General features: G+C 42.8%; 1 protein-coding gene across 6 annotated transcripts in view; it reads right to left on the minus strand.

The window, feature by feature from the left end:
• Nucleotides 1-358: 358 nt before the first annotated feature.
• Nucleotides 359-26358, minus strand: part of Ino80d (INO80 complex subunit D) — a 64744-nt gene continuing 38744 nt past the window's right edge. For 5 of the 6 annotated variants that reach the window (XM_036172921.1, XM_036172917.1, XM_036172918.1 and 2 more), the window contains 5 exons: nucleotides 21291-21400; nucleotides 19300-19433; nucleotides 12038-12255; nucleotides 11168-11325; nucleotides 359-8985 (listed from right to left, as the gene is read on the minus strand). In XM_036172921.1, the coding sequence (XP_036028814.1) occupies nucleotides 7823-8985; nucleotides 11168-11325; nucleotides 12038-12255; nucleotides 19300-19433; nucleotides 21291-21400 (1783 nt within the window). In that variant the 3' untranslated portion in view covers nucleotides 359-7822. The remainder of the gene's footprint in view (nucleotides 8986-11167; nucleotides 11326-12037; nucleotides 12256-19299; nucleotides 19434-21290; nucleotides 21401-26358) is intronic. The other variant, XM_036172922.1, reaches the window with a different exon arrangement.

Here is a 26358-nt window from a genome sequence, read left to right on the forward strand (position 1 = left end):
AGGCCGCCCTCAGGAGTCATCTCCAGCGCGGGACAATAGACAACTCAGCAAAGATGTGAGTGTTAAGTAATGAGAAACTAGCTAGCAGTCTGAGGAACAGTGCAGTTGGTGAGAAGAAAGAAGAGACTCGTTTGTGACCAATGTCATCTGTAATTTGTGACTGGAATCCAAAGGATTTCTAGTTCAGTGTGTCCGATGATGTACTCCAGACTGTTGTCACTTCGGTGGGCTTGCAGAATAATCCAGCATTACCCACAGATGCATAACCTTGCTTAGCAAAGGCTATAAATCTATTACACACACACATTTTTAGGGAAATATATGTATATAGCTTTATCTATACACACACACATATACATACGTGTATATATAGATTTATACAAATGTATAAATAAACATAATACTTTTCAATCTTTCCATTGACAAGGCAAGTTCACATTCAGCAAAGTGCCACCACATCCCATATACACATCTCTGTACAGATATACACAAAGGGTCTGTTTTCACCCTTCAATGAGAGGAACTGATTCTAGCAAATTCCATCAACCAGCAACTGAAGGGAGAATGGCATCAGTATAAACTCCCTCCTTTCGTTTGCATGCATATGTACAAGAAAGATGCAGATTTCTTAAAGTCCCAAAGCAAGAGTGAATGAAACAGGGAGATGCTACAAAAATACAATCGTAGAAAAGAACACAGACAGCGTTCCCAGGTTCTGACGGAACCTAAGATGAAGTAACCGAGGCCTCAAAGACAACTGCCAATTCAAATATGTCCTCAGGAGTTGCTCTGACATATCCCTAAGTATATGAGTGAAAGGAAGTGTGATGGGAGCGCATGGCTCTAGGTGATGTCTCAGACCATCTGTCCTCCAGTACAGGACGCACAACCAAGTGACAAAGCTCCACAGTCAGGAATGTGTCTTTCTTTTCAGCCCCCCAGGAATCAGGTAAGCATCAAGGGCAGCATGATCTCCCTACAGCCAGGAGACAGGAGCTGCGGTGCTCCGCTCCACAACCAATGGCACGGCTCAGTTTTAAAAAATGGTTTGGAAATAACTAAAATCACACCAGCTTTGGAATATGCAGTGAAATGAGCCCACCAACTCCTTAAACAAGCAGCTCCTTCAAAAGCTTCCTTATCAAGGCCTATGTTTTCTGAACTTGACCAAGAAAACATCATAATACTTTATTACTTGGAATATAAAGAACATTTATTAGACATAAAAATTTTGCAACAAATCTGTGGTCCCATCACCTCAATAGATAAACAAGCTGTTATATAGGTCTGTCTCTCTCTTATTTTTATGCTCATAAGTATGAGGCTGGTCTTAGAATCTGCTTTTTCTCATGTCACTTTAAAAACACCATAAGTTAATTAAAAGGTTAAAAGAAAATGCACATGATATCAGAGCTAGCCTTTGAACATAATATAGTGAAGAATATGGTATATTTATAAAAAGAAACAATTGGAAAGCAACTGTAATTCCCTCAGCTAAATAAATCATATTTCTATAATACATTCGGTTACCTTTCTATTTTTATACAAGCGCACATTCATATCTCACACACGTGCCCCCAATGTATATTTTTGCATGTGTGTAAAAACACAGATACATACATGCATACAAGTAAGTTACCTCTATTTTTAAGTCACAGTGGGAATTCCTTAGTGAGGAAGGGGGAAATGTTCCTGAATGAGACACTGAGAACATCTAGATTTATTAATTCCTCTATTTTACTTCTCAACTTACAGAATAAACTGTAAATTAAAGAATAAATCCATAGGAAATAACAGAGGTCTTAAAAACTTGGTTTACAAATTCCAGCTACAGTAGTGGGAGCTTCACTGGATCTATTTGCTTCTATTGACCCTGTAACTAAGTGTCTAGCCATCATTAAGTGTAAACCATAGATCATGTATTAAAGAACATGATTCTCAACAGCTCTATGAATGATGATAAATGGGCTAAGGGTGTTCTACATTTTGAGGCCCCAGGTTATCCTTTTCTTTACATATCTGCAAGGTAGCGAAGGACAGCTATACACCTTGACACGGCAGAGATCCAGTGTAAAAAGGTGCGTCACTAGTTTGTTTCGTCAAGAATAAAAATAAAAATAAAAAGAAGAAGCTCATATATAAATTTTAAGCTATTAAAACACATAGGCAACATAATTCATTACACTCAATACAGCTTTAGTATAAAACTTATAATTTATGAGGTGATGTTAATAGCATAAATTAATATACCTTTTCTCTTAAAATCTACAATAAGTATTCTGAAAGCTCATTGGGGAAGGAAGTTTTTAAATAAAAGTTTTAAAGCTGTGCATGATGGGAAAGGACTGTGTGCTGAAGCTGAGATGAGAGGCTGAAGGAGAAAGGAAGAAGTCCTCGCGAGACACCACGGGCTGTGAAACCAAATGCTTTCTCTCTCTTGAGCCCTCATCAGTGATGAATCACCTTTAGTTTCTTTGAAAACTATTTTCTTAGTTTAAAAACGGCCCTAATTTCCGCAAGGAATCCCTGAGACATACTCAACACTATACAGTGAGGCAAGTTATCACTGTTGAGAAAGAACTGATTCAACCCTTTGGAACAGAGGCACACACAGTCAGCAGGTGTCAAGCTCTCTACCGTGTTAGCACTAACCCGCTGGAGTCGCCTGGACCTTAATGATACAGGCTGGAGTCATTGGGGGCAAATCAGTCTGTTCCCCAAGGAAAGGCAATGGTATGGCCTGGAGCCGTACTAGTGCCTTTTGCCCTGCATGTTGAAACGTTTTCCATGGGGAACTTGGGGTGCATATAGAGCTTAGGTCAGTGGTCCCCAGCTTAAACAGCAAACAAACAAACACATAAGAACAACAAGAAAAACCAATGAGAAAAGATCCTATCACTCTTGGGCCAAGATGAGTGCGGCTCACGTGTGTGCGTGTGCACACTGCAGCACCGGGGATGAGCGTGCAAAACAGGCAGGGGGGAGGGAAGAAAACATGCTATCCCACTGGCCTCCAAGATCCAACAGCTTCTGTCTGAGAAAACTGCTCTTCACACCAACTTTAGATCAGCCAAAGGTCATCTTGGATCTGCTCTTCCAGCCACTCAAAACATTACTGATACTCTGGAATACGGGTAGGAAAGTCACGACACATCTCTCTGAAACACCACAGCTCTTTTTACTTGCTCCCTGTCACAGTGCAGAGGGAAACTAACCAAGGAAAGTGAAAACCACCACAGCGCCCTCAGCTTCCCACACCTGCAGCGGTAATGACCCTGGCTGCGGAAGAGCCGTGACTCACGTCCACAAGTCCTTTTCCTAACTCGCCGGCCAGGAGCCCGCTTACCAGAGCTCCATCTGGGCTCTTCACAGAGATCGGATTATACACATTAGGAAAGACAGCATTTACAATGCTACTTTAATTAAAGTGTGATTTTGGTTCCCATCAGAATATAGTAATATTCTTTTCTACTTAGTTCCAGGGAAGATTCGGGTATTTTTCAAGTTATTGAGAGGGGAAAAACTATATAACTTTTCATGAGTGACTATCCCCATGAAATAATTTTGACAGGAAGAAACCTCTAGAACAGTGTGGGAGAGCAGTAATAAATGAAATACAAATGAGGATTCACTCCAACTAAACTCAAAGGTGTTTCTAAATTTCCTCATTACACTGCAGAGCTGTACTGACCATTCAACAAACCACTCTATTAGACTATCCTACACGTCAGCTAAAGAATAGAATTTAATCTTTTTAAATCTTTAAAAAAAAGGATGAAGAGTCTAAAAAGTAAATACCTTTAAAATTCTAATGAATTCCAAACCTATTAAATAGTTTAGTGTTAATATCCTCACACTCTGCAATGTCAAAACAATGCACAACCATGCTGGGAACTCAGCTGGGGGCGGGCAGTGGCTTCAGAGAGGTGATACAAATGAGCCCACCCGCCGCCACCGCTGCCCAGCATGCCAAGGTGCAGTGAAGACCGCAGCCAGACTCAAAGAACACACAGCCAGGGCTTCATCTCCATATGATGCAACTCCAATGCCAGTTTATAAGATGCCGTGCAACAGGCCATCAGAAATCTAAGTTCTTTCGTGTAAAAGAAACTTTATGCCCAGGACACCTTTTTCAAGTGCGGACACCGTTTCCTTCCTAAACAAAGAACTGATGACTTGGTTGTGTAGACTGTGAGTGGGCATGGACTGCGAATGAGCTTTGGGAAAGTTTTAGTGTGACTCACAAAAGTGGATAATCCCTAACCTTCAGGTGAGAGTCTGGTTTACTTTAAGAGATTAATCTTAGAAATAGTTATTTGGCAAAGATAAAGTATTAGCTGTCCTTAGCCTTACGCCACTAAAACTGGTAACCTCAACTTAAAGGAATACAAAACAATCACTTTCCAACTCCATCTCCAATGACTGTCTGATTTTCATTAAATCATAATCTTCTCACAGAGGGACACTAGACACACCACACTGCCGCCAGCATGGAAACGCTGTCATTTCTGGAGCAGGAACACTCCCCTCCCCCACCCCGGGGGGGGGGGGTCACGAGAGAAAACCACCTTTACTCCTCAGCTAGGCCATGATAACTACAAGACCTCCTTTCCACTGCATGGCCGGTCATGTGGCAGCCTACCTTTAATGCTTTCACTGTCCTACTGTCTACTGTGGAGCCTACCCGGGTTTTTACAGAAGAAACAATGTCTTAAGTTCTTTACTAAAATAACATTAACAACTAAAGGAGAGAAAGCCCATCTTCCCTTCAGATACCAGAGGTTACAGTTGCTGACATGTCAGATTCTCAGAGCACAGGATGCATTCATTAACTGCAGCAACTTCAAAAATTAAATCACAGTAACACAATCTGACTGGCCTTTAGAAATGGTCCCAAAGAACTGCAGAGACAGATGAGCCGTCATTGTCACTGTGCTTAGGTACTGAACATGACAACAAAAGCTAGTGTCTCCCCCCCAGGACCTGTGGAAGGCTTGCTTTTGATTCCAGTATTGCCTTACCAAAACACAAGTGCTATGTTTTCATGTAAGCATCGTAAAAGACGCCTAATTTTTCTTTGCATATTAATACCCCACCTACTATTAAGAGACTAGAATTGCTTCTATAACTGGAAGAGAAACAAAGTGGGAACCTCTGGGCTTATAGACACATATTCTTCTAACAGGGGACTCACAAGAAAAGCAAACTACAGGCTTGGATGTTAGTTCTGGAAGAGAAGAAAAGTGTGCTTTTTGCTAATTACCCAATGCTATACCAGTACTTTCTAAGACTGCCCTCTCTTCTGCTATCATCATGGGCATCTACACAAAAGTGAGTTGACTCACTATTTTTGGCGTGAAGCTGTAACTGGCAACATTCCTGATCACTTCATGCCTTCTTACTCGAAAGCAAAGAAGAGCTTTTAAATGCACATAAAACAGAAAACTGCAAACAATCAAAAGGTGCAACCTACTGCAAACTCAGTTGTGACAACCCGAGAATTTTCAGCAGCGAATGTAGCACAAACAGCCAGCAACGGTCCAAACGGACTACCCATGACCCCCTCTCTGTCAAACGGCCAGCAACGGTCCAAACGGACTACCCATGACCCCCTCTCTGTCAAACAGGAGCTTGATGAGGAAGCCCAGGCTGCTCCGCTTCAATCTTCAAGTGATACACAATGGAAACAAAATATATTTCCTGGGAATGCACAGTTATCTAGTGATGATTATAATGGGATGTGAACACAGCTTAGCGAATTGGGGTGAGGTAACCACTCATCATTTCCTTACAGTGCACTAGAATGAAAAACTACTGACCTAAGTTCCCAGGTGAGAACCAGGCAAAAAGCTGTATCTCACCATTCAGGAAAGAAGTTCACGGTGAATACCAAATATAATTTTGCTTTGTGACATAATTTATAATTTAGAAATTTCTCAATCTGCAAAAATGGCAAAGCTAGTAAAAATAAATGTTCCAATTAATTAACATGATTTGAAAAAAAAGTAAATATATTACAAACACATTTTGCCCTCCCCAAATTCAATAAATACAAAATAGGGCATATCATGATTTTATACAGTCATGTGACTTCCCCTCCAAAAGCTCAGGCACATGGTATCTGCATAATGCCTGCTGATCACCATCATTCCTTTACAAAGCAGAAAAAGAAAGCTTTTACCAGAAGGGACTGGTTAGAACTAGCATGACATAACGAAAACACACCTAAGGAGGAGGAAAGTATGTCCCAACCTTTACTGTTAGGAAGGAATTAGGATCCAACAATCCCTGACAAAAGAATTACTGTACCACATCATTAACAGACATGTTGTCTTCTTTTTAAAAAATGTACATATGGAAACTAGATTGAACTCAGGGATGAATCCCCAACGGTATCCAAAGGACAGTGAAACCTCAGCAAAACAGAGTAGAAAGTGAAGTTCTACCCTTCTCTGGAGGGGAAGGCAGGCAAGGAGAAACCCCACACACCACTGCATAGTCACCAACTTACTGCACTAACCAATAAGATTTTACCCTAAACCCTTGGTACTTCAAAAGAATTTCCAAATTTACTTCACCTTAAGTACTTAAATTATTTTAAAAGTGCCTAAGGTAAATCAAATTTATGTCTAATTTCCATATTCTGTTTTGAAAGAAACTTTAAAATGTGTGTTCTTCTGATATTACACATCACTTCACAACTGGTACACGGATTCTACACGTGTCCTCAACAGTTCACAAATCTCACCAAAGAATCACAACTGTAACCATGGAAAAACTGGGAGTGAATGACAGAGCGAGCTGGTCACAGGTATCGTCTTTCAAACCTAGCTGGTCCAGCCTACTTTTTCACATCAAAATATGTTCTCTAATTACAACTTGCAAATGTATTCTGTGAGTGAGGGATTCTGAAACAAACGCACGTGGAAAAGGCAAAGTGACTGTGAGGCCCCACCCCTGAGCAGCCCTGCGCCCACGCAGCCATGGCACTCCCCATTACCGATGTGAATTCAGCCTTGTGTGGCTCCTTTCTTCATGGGCTGATCTTTAGCAAGAAAGGGCTGTGCCAGACCACCTCCTCCCAATTCAGGATGCTTTAGTCAACTCAGGAGGAAGGAAGGACAAACCAACCTTGCTAGGTATGAAACAGAAGGAAGGGAAAAGGGCCATAAGCTTATTCTGGGAGTAAAAAGAAAAAAACAACAACAACAACAAAAAAATACCATGACAGCTACTTCCTGCACTGCACGAAACACACACGGGGTGAACACGCACTCACAGGCAGTCAAGAGACGATTTTCTTTCCGGTTAACCACATCACGATTAGGAATGGCATCCAGGTGTTGGGCAGTTGGTGCCGAGTCAGAGCCCCGATTTGCCTCCACACACCACCTGCGACACAGGATCTCACTAGGGCCACTCTATCTAGAACAACCTATGTCAAAACCTGGCTAGAGAATGGAAAGCATTGATCTGAACACTAGGAAATAGTAAAGGGCACTGGTAATCTGAGGTATCTTCCACTTCTAGGACTTGCTGAAGAAAAAAAAAAAAAAAAATCAACCTATCCAGTCACTGTGCTGAGGAGCCACCAGAGAAAAGCGCCAGGGCGCGAGGACCCGCCAGGAGGGAATGAGCACCAGTGCTAAGGAGCACACGTGACCACTGACGCCAGGTCCACTGCACGGCCGCTAGTTGTCTGGGAGGGGGGGTCCCGCTGATCCCCACTTTTATTTTTAAATCTTCTGTAGGAAAAGAGGAGGGGTGCGAAAGAGGAGACACAGATAGAATCACCAGGTCCCACCTGCCTGCGCACGCAGGCTCAGTTGGGGGTGGGGAAAGGGGGGGATGCATTACTGGTGCTTGCAGCCGTGGCACCCGTCACTGCGAAGCCTGTAGGAGGGGCTATCGAGCTGTGGCTGGGCTGCAGGTCCTTAGGAATGCCACTGTGAGAACTCAGCTGGTGGCCGAAGGCTGCGCTGAACTGCGGGAGTTGCTGCTTGGGAGAGGCGGAGACCATTAGTTCAGCGGAAGGCCCCATGCCACTGACGCTGGTCTGCGGTAACCCCGGCAGCACACTGGAACTGCTTGGGGTGACGGTGGCGAAGGCAGGCTGTGTGGTCTCTGAGTTGGACGTGGTGGGTGGCGTGGAGAGGGAAGTGGAAAGGAGGTGTCCATCCGCGCCAAGGAGGTTGCTGAATGCAGAGGGGTCGCCAAGGTTGACGGGGAGATTCCCCCAGTGAGTTCTGGGGTTGACCACTCCTCCAAGGGGCACCTCAAGCTGGCTGGGGAGCAAGTGCTGTGCCATGATGGGCATCTCTGCTGAAAAGGTAGCTGCCATAGTATCACCAGAGTAAGATGTGTGGGGAGAGGTGATATGGTCACTGTAGGGCGACGGCACGTGCTCGCTATCATAATGGCTTCCATGGGGTGAGGAGTGTGAGTGATCACTGCTGTATTGCTGTCGTGAGGTGATTAGGTCATCTGCCTTGCTCAGCAGCTGGGCAGGATGTGGCCTCTGGGAGGCATGGCTGCCATCATGAAGTCCATGAAACTGTCCTGGGAAGGCTCTCTCCCCAAGTGCACTCTGGCTGAGCAGAGTGGCAGAAGTAAGGCCAACGCTGGCTGGGGCAGAGAACTGCCCCTGGATCTGCCCTGCCAGGGGTGTGGGCGGGTCAGACAGAGAAGCAGAGCGGAGCAGGTTCTCGTCCAGGTCCAGACTAGAAAAGCTATCGTGTACTATGCGTCCATTCAGTAGCTCCCCTAGGTCCGTGTTTACTTCTCGGCTCAAGGACTGGATTCCCGAAGCATCGGTTCCCCCGGAGAACACCCCCATTCCTCTATCTGGCAACCCCTGAACTGGCACTCCGTCTGACTGGGTAAGTACCCCAATTGTACTCAGGCACTCGAGAGAGGTTACAGCTTGCAAGGCCCGCTCCAGCTCCTCGGCTTCTTCGGTGGTCGGGAGGAGGTCGCCATTCTTTCCTGCATTAACCAAAGCCGGCGGCGTCAGTAGAGCTCATAACTGACTCACACAGCAGAAGTCACACACTTGAGTCCTTTCAACACTGTCCTGGGGTTGGGGATTTAGCTTCAGTGGTAGAGCGCTTGCCTAGCAAGCTGAAGGCCCTGGGTTCAATCCTCAGCTCAAAAAAAAAAAAAAAAAAAAAAAAAAAACCCAAACACACACACACACACACACACACACTATCCTACCACAAAAGAGTCTTTCTTGCCTGGCTTAGTGGCACACACCTTTAATCCCAGAACTTAGAAGGCAGAGGCCAGTGGATCTCTGTGAGTTCTAGGTCAGCTTGGTTTAGGAGAGATCCACCTGCTTCTGCTTCCTGAGTGCGGGGATTAAAGGTGTGCTCCACCACCACCTGGCCAAAAAAGTTTCTTATAATGGGATTAGAAAGAAAAAATGAAATACTGATCTGCAGGACAGGCCTCAAATGTCAGCTCTCTTGGAATTCCAATTACCATCTTTAATTTATTTATTCTCAGAAATCTACCATATGAAATGGCTTTTTTTGGTTGGTTTGTTTTTTTAGATATGATTTCACTATGTAGCCTTGACTGGCCTAAAACTTATTAGACCAGGCTGACCTCAAACTCATAGAGATCGGCCTGTCTCTCCTTCCAAAGTGCTGAGATTAAAGGTGTGTGTCATCAAGCCTGGCTCTGTTAAATTCTTTTTGTGTTTATTTTTGAGTAGGTGTGCCTGTGTGAACTTTTGCCACATGAATGTGTGTGTCTGTGGAGGCCAAGGTATTGGATCTGGGAGCTGGAGTTACAAGTAAGTTGCCCAGTATGGGTTCTATGAATTAAACTCAGGTCCTCTGGAAGAATGCAGATACTCTTACCACTGAGCACTCTCTCCAGCCCTCATAATGTTGAATTCTTAGGAGTCTAAATGGTTGCCAATTTAAAACTCAACATCCATTTAATTATATATTATTTTTCACCTAAAATGATATTAAGACCATTAACATAAAAATGAAGGTGGTATAGAACAGGACGGCTTTATATTATTTGGTCTACACCTACATTCTTCCAGCTGGAGATGAGAACACAGAATCCATGCATGTAATTAATGGTAAGCACACTCAGTTTCTTCCATAAGTTACCTTTCTTTGCTTTTCTTTTAAAGATTTGCTCTAATTATGTGTTCATGTATATCTGTCTGTCTGCCGTCAGGTGAGCAACACCGGTGGTGTCCAGAGGAGGGTGTCATGGAGTAAGAGGTGGCTGTGAGCAACCCGACAAGGACAACCAAACAGTCCTCTACAAAAGCCACCTCTTCAATGCCAAAAGTCACCTTTCACGGTATGTTTGACACTCTTTAGTCTTCCTCCTTGGCCAGGCATGGCGGTGCACACCTTTAATCCCAGCACTTGCTGGTTTACAGACATGTGCCACCATGCCTGGCTCCAAAGACAGGGCAAGCTGTAAAAAATTTTAATGGACTGGAATGTTAAGTGGCACTGTCAAAACATTAGGGAAAATTATTCACTTTAATGGGACAAAATTACATAGCTTTAAAGTATTAATCTACTAAGTATATAATATGATTAAATAAATTATGTATTTCTCACCTTCTGAAAACAACTTTAGTGATTTTTTTCTATTTACAGTGACAGACATTTTATGTCAGGAAAAACATTCCAGGTATACTGCAAAAGGCTATTTTATTTAAAAAAATTAATAATAGGGATTGGGGATTTAGCTCAATGGTAGAGCGCTTGCCTAGCAAGCGCAAGGCCCAGGGTTCAATCCTCAGCTCAAAAAGAAAAAAATTAATAATAAACGGGCCAAAAAGTGGCTCAGTGGGCTGGCGAGGGTCCACGCCCCACAGGTCCCACAGTCTCAGCCTAACCCTGGAGCCCCGTAGGAGAAGATAAACCACTCCCCAACTACCCTCTGCCCTCCACACCATGCAGGCTGTGCAAACCTGCACATGCATCATGCACTCTGCAATAATAATTAAAGTTATTAGTATTTCTAGGATGGGTATAATCCCAGGGCTCCAGAGCTGAGACAGGAGCATTGTGGATTCAATGTGGCGAAGAGCCTGTCTTAAAAGCCGAAAAGAAAAGAAAACTTATTTCCTTCTTGGGAACCATTTCTAGATCAGTTCCTGAAGTAACACATTGACCATACACACCTTCAAAAAAATCGAAATCCTGTAAGTCATCGGGCAGCCGCGGCAGAACATCGGCGAAGTCTTCGTGATTCAACTCTAAGTCATGCGGGATGTCGCTGATCTCATTGGCAATGTCGTCCGGCAGCTCGTCGGCACTCAGCTCTGGCGTGGAAGGACTACTGCAAAGACAGTGTGGCTGGTCCAGCTGCCCCGCCTCCTCCCTGTGTGCCTCAGCTTCTCTGCAGTCGTGCACACAGGGGACAGTGACAGAACGCAACCCCTCCCAAAGCTGCTGGCCCCACACTTGCGGACTAAGGGCCAGATGACCAGAAGTTTCGATCACCTGCAGCTACGTGAGGTGGAGATGTCTAGGAATACATGAGACTGTCTCAGTAATAAAGATTTCTCCTCATTTTATGAGAAGGAAATTTGAAATGCTGCAGAAAGACACACCTCACTACATATAGTCACAAATTCCGACAGCCTTTACCCTGAGATGATCATTACCAGATCATAGTTCACTTCAAATTAGTGGAATGAATCACCACTTAGTGCATCTATGTGTTAGCAAAATTTCAAATCTGATCAAGATAATAACCTTAAAAATGAAATAAATGGGCAAGATTGAGCTGAAATTCATCTGATCAAAATGTTTAAGTCTGCCAAACTTTTCAAACATATTTCTAGTCACTTCTATTATAATGTGTATAATTTTGTTAAAACAGAAAAACCTTGAGAGTATACAATTACACTCTCAATTTCAGCCTGTTTTCCTTGCCATGATAAAAACTGAGGACACTGATGGATGTGTACTGCAGACTTAGCCAGTCACAGGGTAGGACTGTGACCACACCTCACAGAGGAAAACAAACCCTTTGCTGCCCCACTGACCGGATCTGCGAGGCCTCCACTGGCAGTGAGACGCTGGTGGGCATGCTGAGGTTCCCTTGGGGCACTGCAGGGGGAATTGGTTTCTGGGGTCGACGAGGTCCACGCCGTCTCTTCTTCTTGTGTTTTTTGGTAAGTGCAGGGGGCTTCGTTTTTTTCCTAGGTTTCCTCTGTTGCTGGTGCTGAACTTTACGGGAGTTATCTCCTCTCAAGAAATTATCCTTTGAAATGAACAGAAGATTTCTTTCAAACCTACTACACCCTTCACTCCTGATATGTCTGTGCACAACAACAAGGTGGCTACAGGTTGGCAAGTCTCTATACATTTCAAAACTAGAAGAAGGCTTAAATTTTTACCCCAGAGCAACAGGGAGCTGGAATGTAGCTAAGTAAGTACAGTGACTGCCTGGCATGTGCAGGGCCCTGAGTCGGATCCCTAGCATCACCTAAAACCAGGTGTGGTGGCACATGCCAGTAATCCAGACTCTTGGCAGGTGGTGGCAGGAGGGTCAGAAATTCAAGGCCAAGACAAGACCCTGTTTCAGGAAGAATAAGTTAGGTATTTGGAAGATCTGTTTGACCTAATTTAAATATTGAGTAAATTTGAAGCATCACATTATTACACTAATAATTTTGGTGTACAAGTTAAAATAAATTTATCTAGGGCTGAAGACAAGTCCCAGTGGTTAAGAGAACTGTCTGCTCTTCCAGGACAGGGGTCCCATTCCCAGCACCCACATGTCAGCTCACAACTGTCTATAACTCCAGTCCCAAGGAACTTGACACCCTCTTCTAGCCTCTACAGGCATGAAGCACACATGTAGTCCACATACATATATGCATGCAAAACATTCATACACATAAAAATAATTTTCTAAAAAAACTGAGATTATCTGGAAAAATTTAACTATCAAAAAATTTCTCGTAATTGTCTATAATACTTAAAGCTATGTACAATAAATGTACAATAAATGTAACTTAATTCACCTCTTTCTCTCCTCCTCTCTCTCTCTCTCTCTCTCTCTCTCTCTCTCTCACACACACACACACACACACACACACACACATACGTGCACACCCCATCCACTTAAAGACATTTTGAGGGCTAGGGGTGTAGTATAATGGTAAAACGCTGTCTGGTATGTGCAAGCCAAGGTTTGATTTCCAGAAATGGCATCAAACACACAAGATGCTATGATAGTGCATGCTCTCCAGGAACTTCCTCTTCCCCCGGGGAAATATCAAGGACATATAAACACAACACACAGAAAGTGAACAACAGTACACCTTAAAAGACTTGGATGGGTAAGAGCACCATCTAGACCAAAGAAAAAGGCACAAACAAGAAAGAGTGTATGAACTGGGAAGCAGACAGGCTAGAGCATGTACGATTCTGAATACCTCAATTTTAAACTTGAATAGACAAAGGGACTTTTTTTTTTCCATCCAGAGGAGCCATTTTTGAGGAGAAGGCATGGCAAGCATGTTACAAGATGAGCCAGCCTGGTGGGCATGTAGGGATGAATGGGTCAGGGTTCCCTTCAGAGGACCATCTCAACAGTCAATAAAATAAATAAAAAGCAAGGGCTCTTCAAACTGAAATTCTTCTTTTTTAATGCTATTCCATTATTTATTTATTTGTGTGTACGTCTACACGAATGTATGTGCATATGTGCGCAGGTATGTGTACATGCCAAGGTCAGAAGAGAGTCCTGGATCTCTAGGAGCTGGTTCCAGGCATCTTCGAGGTGCCCAGCTTGTTCTGTGGGTGCAGAACTCCATCTCGAGACTGCAAAGTAAGTGATCCTAGCCACTGAGCTACCTGCAGCCCTGAATTTGGATTAGCTTTGTTTTGCTGCTGGGAAGTGAACCCAAGGCTTCACACATGCTAAGCACACTGACTTACACCCTCAGCTCCAATAGAGAACTCTTATTTGAAAGCTCCTTAGATGTGGTGAGGTTAAAGGGAATATGGAACTAAAACACTAGAGAGTCTAGTTGGGTTGACTGTTTAATGACAATTACCATTAGTTCAGTGGTTGTCCATCTTTTTTTTTTTTTTTTTTTTGGAGCTGAGGACTGAACCCAGGGCCTTGCACTTGCTAGGCAAGCACTCAATCACTGAGCTAAATCCCCAACCCCTGTCCATCCTTTTGAAATTACAACTTGACAATGGCCTACAAATTTGTTAGGCTGCACGGCCCACATTCCTTCATTAATGGAGACAAGAGAAGCTGCAAATTCAGAAGAGGAGTCAAGGGTTTACTCTGGCCTGCATATAGTTTGAGATACGTGGGTTTCTAGAGAGCAGAGGAAAGGGCTGGAAGCGCAGACTTAGGGAATCCATGGCACAGTAGAGTCCTCTAAGAAACGTCTATGAGCAGGAAAACAGTAACAACGAGGAAATTAGGACAAGGCTGTACAAAAGCTGTGAGTGAATCAGCAAGGGAAGGAAGCTGCTAAGGAATCAGACACTGACAATTCAGCTCACGCTCAGCTTTTAGTGTCCTTAATTATCATCTGAGACAGATTTGATATTTGTGTCACCCCAAAGTTTGTTTGCTAAGTGAGATGCTATGAGGAAATAGGGCCTTCAGTCACTAGAGGCCTCATGCTCACAGAAAAGTGATACAAGAGAGGGGCTAGCTGGGCCCTCTCTGCAAACCAGAAGCAAACCCCATGGGGAAAAGCCAGAGGGCTTAGTGGGTGAAGGGTGTTGTGGAATATTACTTTAACTAGACAAAGATGTGTTACACTCACTCATGCTGGTTTGTTTAAAGATGTAAAGATGTGTTGCTTTGCCTGCCTAAGGCAACTGATTGGTCCAATAAAAAGTTGAAGGGTCAATAGCTAGGCAGCAGAGGAACAGGTGGGGCTGGCAGGCAGCGATAATAAGGAGGAGGAGGAGGAATCTGGGCTCTAGAGGAGAAGAGAGAATGAGAGAGAAAAGAGAGGGAGACACCTGGGGCCAGGCAGCCACCAGCCAGCCAAACTCAAAATGAATAGGACACACAGAATGAAAGAAAGGTAAAAAGCCCCAATGCAAAATGTGGATGAAGACAAAAAGGTTAAATTAAGTTATAAGAGCTAGTGGAACAAGCATCAGATAAGGTCGGGCATTCGTAACTAATAATAAGTCTCCGTGTCATGATTTGGGAGCTGGTTGGTGGACCAAGAGAAAAAAAGCCTGGTGAAGGAAAAAAGAGAGTGAACCCCATGACATCCTAAGTCTACATTCCCATCATTTATTCTTCACACTCTGTCCTTGGAGTCCTAGTGTCTGCTAAGTGTGTGATGTAAGTTTCTGTTGTTGGTAAGCCAGTACTACTTTAGTACCTCTGGTACTTTGTATTCCAGAAATTCTAAGATGTACATTTTATTGCCTCTGCAGCTGAGGAGCGTTTTATAACTGCTGCCATCTGAACAGTTGCTATCAGCCAGATGATGAGCACAGATGACATTACCTACATCCACATCAAACAGGGTTACAGTTCATATTGTCTTTGCTAGAATTAAGTTATACACACTGTTGGTACAAGTTGGGCAAAAACAATAACAAGTGTTCTGGAAAGGCACAAAGAGCAGCAGGGTATAAAAGTGATGTTAGTGAAACACTCACTACTGAAGAACGAACCACAAGCTTTCTTCTCAAAGCAACACCCCAGTGGGAAAGGAAAACAAAGTACAAAATAGATCAAGCTGTATTATAGTTTCAGAACAAAGATTTGCATGTCAAATAACACAGCCAAGACTAGGAGAAAGATTAAAAATGTGTATCTAAACAGGTCTTCAATAGGCTCTTTTGATAGTTATAAAACAAAAATTCCAACTTATCAAAATGCATTGTATCAAGACGGGTAGTGGTGGCGCATCCCAGCACTCGGGAGGCGGATCTCTGTGAGTTTGAGGCCAGCCTGGTCTACACAGCAAGATCCAGGACAGACACCAAAACTACAGAGAAACCCTGTCTCGATAAAAACAAACAAACAAAAGCATCGTATCTATGACTAGAAACACTTTCTTCTTGGTAATATATAAAACAGGTTTTGAACAGTTGACGGCACTCTTCATTCTATGAACCCTACAGTAGCTCTTAACTAAACAGCTAAGACGCTGCAGACAGTAGTGACTGGAGGCCACACCATCAGCAGCACATTCAAGGACCATAGGACAAGGAAAGCACAAAATCAAGAATTCTAAAAGGAATATTTCATGGGAACGTAAGTGTAGACTTGGTGTGTTGCTGTAGTTTTGTTTGTTTGGTTTGGTTTTTCTGTGTAGCCCTGGCTGTCTTGGAACTCGCTCTGTAGAACAGGCTGGCCTGGAACTCAAAGAGATCCACCTGCCTCTGCCTCTGCCTCCTGAGGGCTAGGATTAAAGGTGTGCGCCACCACTGCCCGGCATAAGTATAGATTCTTCACTTACAGATGTATTTTTAAAAGCAGTGCTGAAGATATGGCAGCGTGTTTGCTGGTGCAGGAGCCCAGGCGTAATGTGTGCTGTCATCCCAGCACTTAGGCGGTGGAGGCTGGAAGAGGAAAACTTTATTGTCATCCTCAGCCACATGCCAAGATCAAGGCTAAACTGGGATATAGAAGATACTATCTCAAACCTCCATCACCAGCCAGACCAAAAAAAAGAAAAGAAGAAAAAAGCCCATGTGGGAATGACATCAATATAGAGCTGGGTGCTGCCCTCTATGAAAGCCGCAGGTCCCCATCAACAAGGATCTGTGGACTCATGAACCAAGGTCCACAAGAGCCTTCAAAAGCACACAGAGGCCTAGGGAAATGGCCCGCTTGGTATTGCACTGCTCAAACATGAGGACCTGAGTTCAGATTGCCAGCACACCCATACAGAGCTAGGCCCAGCACCAGGCTTCTACAATTCAGCACTAGGGAAGCAGAGACACGCTCATCTCCAGAGCTAGCCAGGCAGCCAGTTAAGCTCATCAGTGAGCTCAAGGCTCAGTAAGAGAAGCTGTCTCAAAAAATAAGGTGAGAAGAACTAGCAGACACCCAACATCAATCTGGCATCTACACGTGCAAGTGCACACACACGAACAGGTACACACACACACAAAAGCATACAGGAAGTAGGGTGCGGTAGCTCTCACACTTGTAATCTTAGTACTCAGGTGGCTGGGGCACAGAATTCATGAGTTCCAGACTGGCTTGAGTTCAGAGTGAGACCCTGGCTCAAAAAAAAAAAAAAAAAAAAAAGAAGAAACACACACACACACACACACACACACTCACACCATGAAAGCATCCTTCATTCACATAAAGCCTAAAGAAACTAAGAAAAAGTGTGCACACTTTAAATATATCTTGGAGTTGGGGATTTTGCTCAGTGGTAGAGCGCTTGCCTAGCAAGTGCAAGGCCCTGGGTTCAGTCCTCAGCTCCGGTAAAAAATAATAAACAAACAAGTAAGTAAGTAAATATATAAATAAATCTTAATTAAATAGGAAAATGAACCCAACACTTCTACATGAAGTTGAGTGTTCAAATTTTTCAAAACATAACAAGGAACTAAACACAAAAGAAGGTCTCGGTAACGCCAATACGTTAACAAGGGGACAGACTAGGAAGGCGCTTCTCTGTTTGACTGCACCCTTAGCTACTGACAAAGCCAGAACCACCACAAACCAGCCACGGTACTGAGGTGCCAGTGAAACTGCAGTGTGCTCAGAACACGGGCGTTCCTCAGCCTCGGGGTGCAGCAGGTACCCGGCACAGTACCTTACAACTGTGACGGGTGGAAACAAGCTAACTAACTCTGAGGGGTTTGTTTTCTGTTGTCTATTCTGGCATCAACCCAGTATCTTGTTCATGACAGGCAAGTAGGCAACTACTAAGCTAACTTCTCCCCCAACAAACCCATTGTAAATAGTTACATAATTCAAATCTTTGACTGATTCAGATGTGTCTCTCCTCCAAATTATTCCACGTTCATTAGGATTCACGATGCCGGAGTTAACAAAAGCAATGATTAAGTTCAACAAAATTATAGAAAAGCTTGGTATTTTGCCTGAATTTGTTAAATATCCAGATCATTCCCAGAACTGCGTATAAAAAGCAGAACCGAAGGCAAAGACAGAGCCTAAAAAAATCTGTTATGATTCAGAAAATGTGCTTGTGTGTATGTGCGTGTGTGTGCAAGTGTGAGTGTATGTGTGTGTGTGTGTGTGAGAGAGAGAGAGAGACAGAGACAGAGAATATGAGCAGACGATTTTAAAAAGTATCTTACCTAAGTAATTACAGGTGTAGTATTTTTCATCTGAAACACGGAGGGACCACAGATGTTTTGTGGCTTTTTAATATTTGCATAGAATTTGCATATGGGAAGCCTTACTCCAGGAATCTTAAAAGCAAAATCTGGAAAGCTCCAAAATCTGTACTTTTTGGGTGTCATATGTCATCTTAGACCCTTATAGATTTGGGAGTTTTGGATTAGAAACATTCAAACTTTACTAAATATTTCCTCAAACAGTGGGGGTTTGGTTTTGTTATAAAAAGGGTCTCAAATTCAAGGTCAACACAACATTTTGAAATTTTTTAGTCAATGGCAACACAGCGCAGAGTATCAAGTATTAAAATCACTGTTTTAAGAAGTTGTAGATTTTCAACACTGTACACAAACTCCTTTGTTACAAATAAATATTTATGCTTCTAAAAAAACAAAACAATAAATGGGACCTTCTGAAACTGGAAAAAAAAAAAAAAAAATTCCAGCAGGACAGGGGAGTGATTGACAGTTGATGACCTCTGGGGTTGGGTCGGTTCTCTTTAAAGGTGTGGCCCTTCCTAGGTTGACCACACTCTGGTGGATGGCCGGACACCATGAGTTTATAGCCAGCACAAACTGGACTTAGTGGATATCTGGGAATTCAAAGTCAGCATGATCTATACAGTAGTTTTGTGGCAGCCTGTCCCAAAAACAAAAACAAAACAATACACACACAAAGTTGGGAAGGGGTGGGAAGGGGTGGGGTGTGGAACTGGGAGGAGTTAGAGGGAGGAATGGTGGGTGAATATGCCAAAATACCTTTTATGCATATGAGAAATTCCCCCAAAAAATAAAACATTTTAGAAGAGAAAAAGAAAACAAATAAAATCACTGTTTTTACAGTACTTCCTTAAATATACATACATACATACATACATACATACATACACATCATTATCACATATAAACCTCATCACTTTCATTTCCCAGCAGGAATAGGCATCAATGGGTTGAGAGCCCCGACTGCGGAACCTACCATTTTTTTGGCATGTTCTTCACACAAGGGCGTCTGGTGTGTGATGTCAAACACTGGTACAGGGCACTGCTGTCCATCTGCAAACTTGGCGGTACAGCTGGAGAACAGCTGCTGAGAGCCGTTCAGGAGGATGTCTGGGGTTTGCATCAAGGAGAAAGCACACTGGGACTGTTTAACTCTTCAGGTCTGGATAATAGCTGCTACTTCCCTTACCTGTGTTATTAGAAAGACTTGTACTGTCTATAAAGTTAATGTACCCATCCAACTGCTAACAGGGAAAATGATAATAGTGACGAGATCCTCCTCATTCTTTATTAACTGACACTTCTGAAGGAGTCTACTTAGCTAGCAGCCTCTCAGGCACGTCTCCTTTATGGCCATTCTGAACTAATTTCTGTAATTTGAATAAAAAGATCATTTTCTTGTAAACAGGCTCCTAAAATTCCCACTAAAACACTGTTCTGAAACTAGTACTTCATTTTCTAAGCATTTTATTTTATCTACGTATGAGTGTTTTGCCTGAATGTAGATATGTCAATCCCAAAATAGGATTCTAAATAATAAATAAAACAAAAAATAGAGTGCCAGGTGCACACCCTTAATCCCAGCACTCAGGAGGCAGAGCCAGGAGGATCTCTATGAGTTCGAGGCCAGCCTGGTCTACAGAGTGAGTTCCAGGACAGCCAGGGCTACACAGAGAAACCCTGTCTTGAAACAACAAAAGAAGCGATTTAATTTTACATGAATAATCATTATAGTTAGAGGCTGGAAGCACCTCAAGGACCAGCATTCCATTTTAATCCGAAATACGTCAAGAGCAGCCATTAGCAGAACCTGCTTTGCCGCTCTGCGCAGAAGTCAGCGCCATCAGCTCTGGCACAGTCCCAGCCCTCCTCTGTGAGACAACCAAAGAGCACACGCTGAAACTCTCCTCTCCAGACTCAGTGTAGTGAAAGTGAAGTACAGACAAGTTTAAAAAGCAAGTTCGATGACAGAGCCAGAGAATTATTCAGGACTCTGGACACTAGAAAATATGTAAACATTAGTCCAAACACAGAATAGTTGTTTTTTTTTTTTTTTGTTTTGTTTTTTTAAGATTTATTTATTTATTATGTATACAGTGTTCTGCCTTCATATATGTTTGCAGGCCAGAAGAGGGCGCCAGATCTCATTATGGATGGTTGTGAGCCACCATGTGGTTGCTGGGAATTGAACTCAGGACTCTGGAAGATCAGCCAGTGCTCTTAACCACTGAGCCATCTCTCCAGCCCTTTTTTGGTTTTTCGAGATAGGGTTTCCCTGTGTAGCTTTGCGCCTTTCCTGGAAGTCACTTGGTAGCCCAGGCTGGCCTTGAACTCACAGGCTCTGCCTCCCAAGTGCTGGGATTAAAGGCGTGCACCACCAACGCCCGGCCCCAGAATAGTTTTTATTTCACAAGTTACCCCAGACACTGTAGTAGTGTATACCTGGAGTCTCAGCAGTGAGGACACTGAGGCAGGAGACTCATGAGTTTGAGACTAACCTCAACTCTACAATGAAACTCTATCTCAAAAAGAAGCATGGCGGGGAGCACTCACTTGACTTGAAAATGAAGCACAGTCGGGGAGCGGTTGCCTAGCATGTGCAAGACCCTGAGGTCAACTCCCAATACCACGGTTAAATGCAAGCAGCACACAGCCCCAGGGCTGGAGAGATGGCCCAGCAGTTAGGAGCACTGGCTGATCTTCCAGAAGACCTGGGTTCAATTCCCAGCACTCACATGGCACTGCCAGCTCCAGTTCCAGAGGATCTGACACACAGCCCCAGGCCAGGTGGTAGTAGTGCATGCTTTTAATTGGGGTGTGTGTGGGGTGGGGGGGAGGCAAGGGGATCTCTGTGAGTTCCAAGCCAGTCTGGTCTACGAGTGAGTTCAAAAACAAAACAAAAAAAAGCACACAGCCCCAAAGGAGTTAGTTCCGCCAACGCCTGCTTAATGTAGTTAAAAAGGATACGCTGGAAACAATGTCTGGTGAAAGGAAGGGCCTTGTTAGAGCACTGTTCACCCTTCACTGTTCCGCTGCATGCTGCTGGCTCCACCTCCTTCAACTTGGTCTGGCTGAAGCTGGAGAAGGAAAAATGCAAAATTCATTGGAAGTGTTCTAACGACCCAGGGTAATTTTTGTACTCTTGAAAGTTAATCTGTCGTCTTATTTATAATGTGTGCACATGTACAAGCCCAAACCACAGCAAACCTGAGGAGGCCGGAGGACAACTCCAGGGAGTCGGCTCTCTCTTCCCTCCATGTGGCTTCTGAGGATCAAAGGCAGGTCAGTAGGCTGGATAGCAAGTGCCTTTCTTTACCCATTGCCCATTTCCTTTGGCCCCAGGATAAACATTCAAGGCTGTGTTTCTGCGACACCCACGTTGTAACTACCTTAACTATGCACAGTTATTAAAACACAAGTATGAATTAAAGAAAGCAGGTATTACAATTACCAAATGTGTTATTTAGCTGAACTCTAACATTCAAGGCAAACAGCTACATCACACCGGTTTTCAAATACATCTATCTGGTCATTTGTTTTTATCTTGTTTTCTGAGACAGGGTCTCCCTGTGTAGCATACACTAGCTTTCTGCCTTTGCCTCCTGAGTGTTGGGATTGACACTCCCCTGGTTTTTTGGCTTGTTGCTGTTGTTGTTGTTTGTTTTCTTTTCTTTGGAAACAGGGTCTCTTTGTGCAGATCAGTCTAACCTAGAAGGCACTACACAGCAGCCTGGTCTCAAACTCACAGCAAGGCTGCTTCAAATTCCCCAGCGCATAACCCACATCACAGGCATAAGCCACTATGCCCAGCTTGCGGGGGTTTATGGTTGTTAAGTGATGAAGACCTTGAAGCAGACAGACAGACCTTCTTCACTATGTGACATCTTACACAGATTCTCCTAAGCCTCATCGACTTCTGACTTCTAAAGCAGAGACAATAGGCACCTTGAGCTGGCAGGGCTGGCATGAGTAGAGAGATGAGAGATAGGACACACCTCCACCTGTGGAGATGGGGGGGGGGGGGGGGGGGGGGGCACAGTACTCCATGAGGTGGTTTTCAGTCTACTGTTATCATGACCAGTTGGCCATCTAGTGCCAATACACAGTAAGTCTACAAAGACACCTGAGCGCAATCATACCTGGAAAAGCGAACATGAACATAAGGAAATGATTACGCTGTATATGTATCCTTCAAACTGTGCTCACTTTGAACGTGTATATATAAAGCCTGTAAATTTTGCAACTCCGTGCTTCATTATTTAAATGCTATCTTCACTTTGATCACTTGGCATATTTTTATTTTAGCCTACATTTTATCAGTAGGCAACGTCTACAATAGGTCCTAGGTTCAGTCATCAGCATGGAATAAGCCAGGCACTATGGTGGAAGCCCATAACAGCAACACTGGGAAGATGCTAGGAGCAGGATTGGGAGTGTAAGAGCAGCCTTGGCTGTGAGACTCTCCCAAAAACAAAGTAAGAATTTTAAGAACCAGCAAGATGGCTCAGTAGGTAAAGGTATTTGCCCCAAATCTTCAATCTGAGTTCAATCCCCAACCACACATGGTAAAAAGAGAGAACTGGCTGCTGCAATTTACACACACACACACACACACACACACAATTACACAATTTAAAAACATAAAAAAAAAAAAAACCTCACAAAGGTAGAAAAGCGGATCCTTGGAATATTAAATATTTTGCTAGGACAGGTGGCATGGACCTTTAATCCCAGCATTCAGGAGGCAGAGGCAGAGGCAGGCAATTTGCTGTAAATTGAGGGCAGCCTGGTCTATAATTCCAGGCCAGCCAAAGCCTGTCTCAAAGCAAACAAATAAACAAGAAGAACATTCCATTTCGTTCTTTTTGGTGGTGCTGGGCTTGGTGCTAACACCACATGCACGTAAGCAAACTCTGGGTAATTGAGTCACGCCTTCAGCTCATAGTCACAGTATTTCTACACTGCTCCTAAAAAAGATATTTACACTATTAACTTTAGCCTATAAAAAACAATGCATAATTTTTTCATAAGGAAAGCTGTATTGTATTAGCAGATAAGCCCCAAACTGCTTGGTCTAGATTTTTTATAACACATGGTACTCAATATAAAACAGATAATTTCTCTGAACACTTTAATAATCTACTAAGCTATCTTACCAAGCCTAATGTACAATCTATTTCCTTGTTTCTTCCTTTCTTTTTTGAGGTCTCATTCATGTAGCCTAGGCTGGTTTTAAGTTCAAGTTCACTAAGTAGCTAAGAATGATCATGAATTTCCAAAACCCATTTCCTAAATGCTAGGATTACAAGCTTCTGTCCGTCTTTCTCTCTCTGTCTCCCCCTCTCTGTGTATGTGTGTGCATGCACACACACAAATGTACCTGATGGTGTGGGGAGCATGTCCCAGCACATGCATGGAGATCAGAGGACAATCTGTGAAGTGGGTTCTATGAACTGAACTCAGGTCGTCAGGCTTGCAAAGCAATGGCTTTCCTGCAGGGCCACCTCACTGGCCCTGGTTCATTTCTAATGCCACTTTATGGTCCAGTTTACCAATCTCTCATAAACCAAGTAGAATTCCATTATCTCTACAGGTAAGTTATAACTATGTTATTAAATAATGACGCCATCCAAATAGCCCTGAAAAAACAAAGAGAACTACCAATGTGTCATTAATCCTGGGTGACATGATGAATGACAAATGACAAGAACCAGTATGAAAGCTGTTTGCTTTGTTTTGTTCACCGATACTGGGAATTGAACTTAGAACCTCATGCATCCCGGACAAGTACTCAACCACTGAACCATATCCCCAGCAGTCCAACTTGGTATTTTATAATTTGATAAGACTTATCATTAATTTTAAAAAAATCACTAAAGTTGTTTTGGAAAGTGTTCTGAAAACTAGTGCACTGTTATACCTAGATTAAACCAAAAAGCAAAAGTCATAAATACAGTTTTTCCACATTACCAAATTGCCTCAAACTCAATTCACGGACCCCACCCACATCTTTAACAAGATTACTATCATGTATTAGAACTGAGGTATACAAATGCTTTCTGCTGGAGACACAATTTCCCTGACATTATACAGTCGACAGCTTTCTCATAGTGTTAGACTCCATTAGTTTACAAGCTGTTGAGCTGAGTCAATGGTCTGAATGGATGGAGAACAGACCTCTGCATGTTAAATTCTGTTCATCCGCTCATCACCTAGAGTTCTCAGGACTAAATACACCTTGCTTCTGCGTTTATGAAAACAACTGTCTAGAACCAGAGACTTAATTAAGAGTATATAAACTAATACTTTACAATAACCAATAGTTTAATCAGTGACATATTTTTTGTATATTAACTTACTCTTTCCTACATCTATGCACTTAAAGTTATTATCACCCGAAATTATAAAAACTAAAAAGAATAAAACTTTTTAGTTAGCTATTCTAAATTTGAGAAGCAGCTCCTTAGGTGGGCAGCAGGGGCACATGCCAGTAATTCCAGCATTTGGAGGCAGACAGTTTACTATAAGCTTGAAGCCAGCCTGGTCTACATATCAAGTCCCAAGCCAGACAAGGCTACATTACATGACAAGACTGTCTCATGACAAAAGAAAAGAAAAAAAAAATTTCTTTGAAGTGAGATGTTAAAGAAATTTTAACTTAATTCAGTACTTTAAATGTGTATTTCAGGTAAAACTAAAAGACAGTCATAACCACAATAAATACATAGATTTCAGAATTATGTATAAATAAGATTAGAAAATTTAACTTAAGTTTTTTGTTGTTGTTATAAATAAACTTTTTGTTTGTTTGTTCTTTGAGATAGGGTTTCTTTGTGTGTAACCCTGGCTGACCTGGAACTCACTCTGTTGACCAGGCTGGCCTCAAACTCCGAGATCCACTTGCCTCTGCCTCCCAAATGCTGGGATTAAAGGGTGCGCCACCATGGCCTGGATTATAAACTATTCTTAAAAGGTATTTAGCTGAATTATTATTAAAATTTCTTCATCAAAACAGCATAAAACTTATTTCTATTATGCAGATTTTTATTTAACAAATTATGCAAATACTATAAAACCACATTTTCAAATAAATCTGTAGAATGTAGGACAATGCCATGATATACTTTTTAGAGGAAAAACTGGCCACAGATCTTTCTGTTTTGTGTGGTTTTCCTTTTGTTTGTTTATGATGTGGTCTTACTCTCATGTAGCTGAGGCTGTACTTGAACTCACGACCTTCTTGTCTCAGCCTACACAGTGCTGGTATTCCAGGTGTATGACACCAGACCAGACTGACAATTAACTTTTCAATAATACCGGTCAATTTTATCTTAACTATATAAAACAGAGATAGTCTAAGGGTGGATTTCTGTATTATGCAGTCACTAAAAATGCAGGAAAAACAGGTACTTAGGAGACTGAGAAAGAAGAACACAAATTCAAGGGCACCTGAGCGTACTGTGAAAACCTGTCTCAACAAACAAACAAACAAAAGGAACAAAGAGGAACACAATCAACTGTATGAACACATAAGGTAATATACATATTAAAAGAAAGCCTATAAAAAGAAAGGGCATAACTAACACAAATAAAAATATCTTTTTATTATAAAATGAAAATACTGTTTACCTTTACGGTAAAAAAATATATAACTTTTTAAAAACTGTAATCATATCTTCAAATAACAGGAACATTAAGTGTTCAATCTTGTTTCGTTTTTAAGACAGCCAATGTTCTCAGCCAGACGAAATGGTGTCTGCTACGTCCAGCACTCAGGAGGCTGAGACAGGAGGGTCCAGGGTGTGAAGCCAGACTGGACCACACCAGTTCACAGAGCAAACAAGCAAGAGAAATAACACTCTCAAATCCCTTCGGTGAATATGTTCTAATGAACCACGGGGACGAAAGAAAGAGCAGACACTTCCACTTCAGTCAGCTCAGGGCAGTGTTAGCTACCCCCCAGGCAGCTCAACAAAACCAAATACAGCGCTCGACTTCTTGGGACTTCCACCATGCCTAACCTACCCTCAAAGGT

Source organism: Onychomys torridus, chromosome 23 (genome assembly GCF_903995425.1).
Source record: "Onychomys torridus chromosome 23, mOncTor1.1, whole genome shotgun sequence".
NCBI classification, from domain to species: Eukaryota; Metazoa; Chordata; class Mammalia; order Rodentia; family Cricetidae; genus Onychomys; species Onychomys torridus.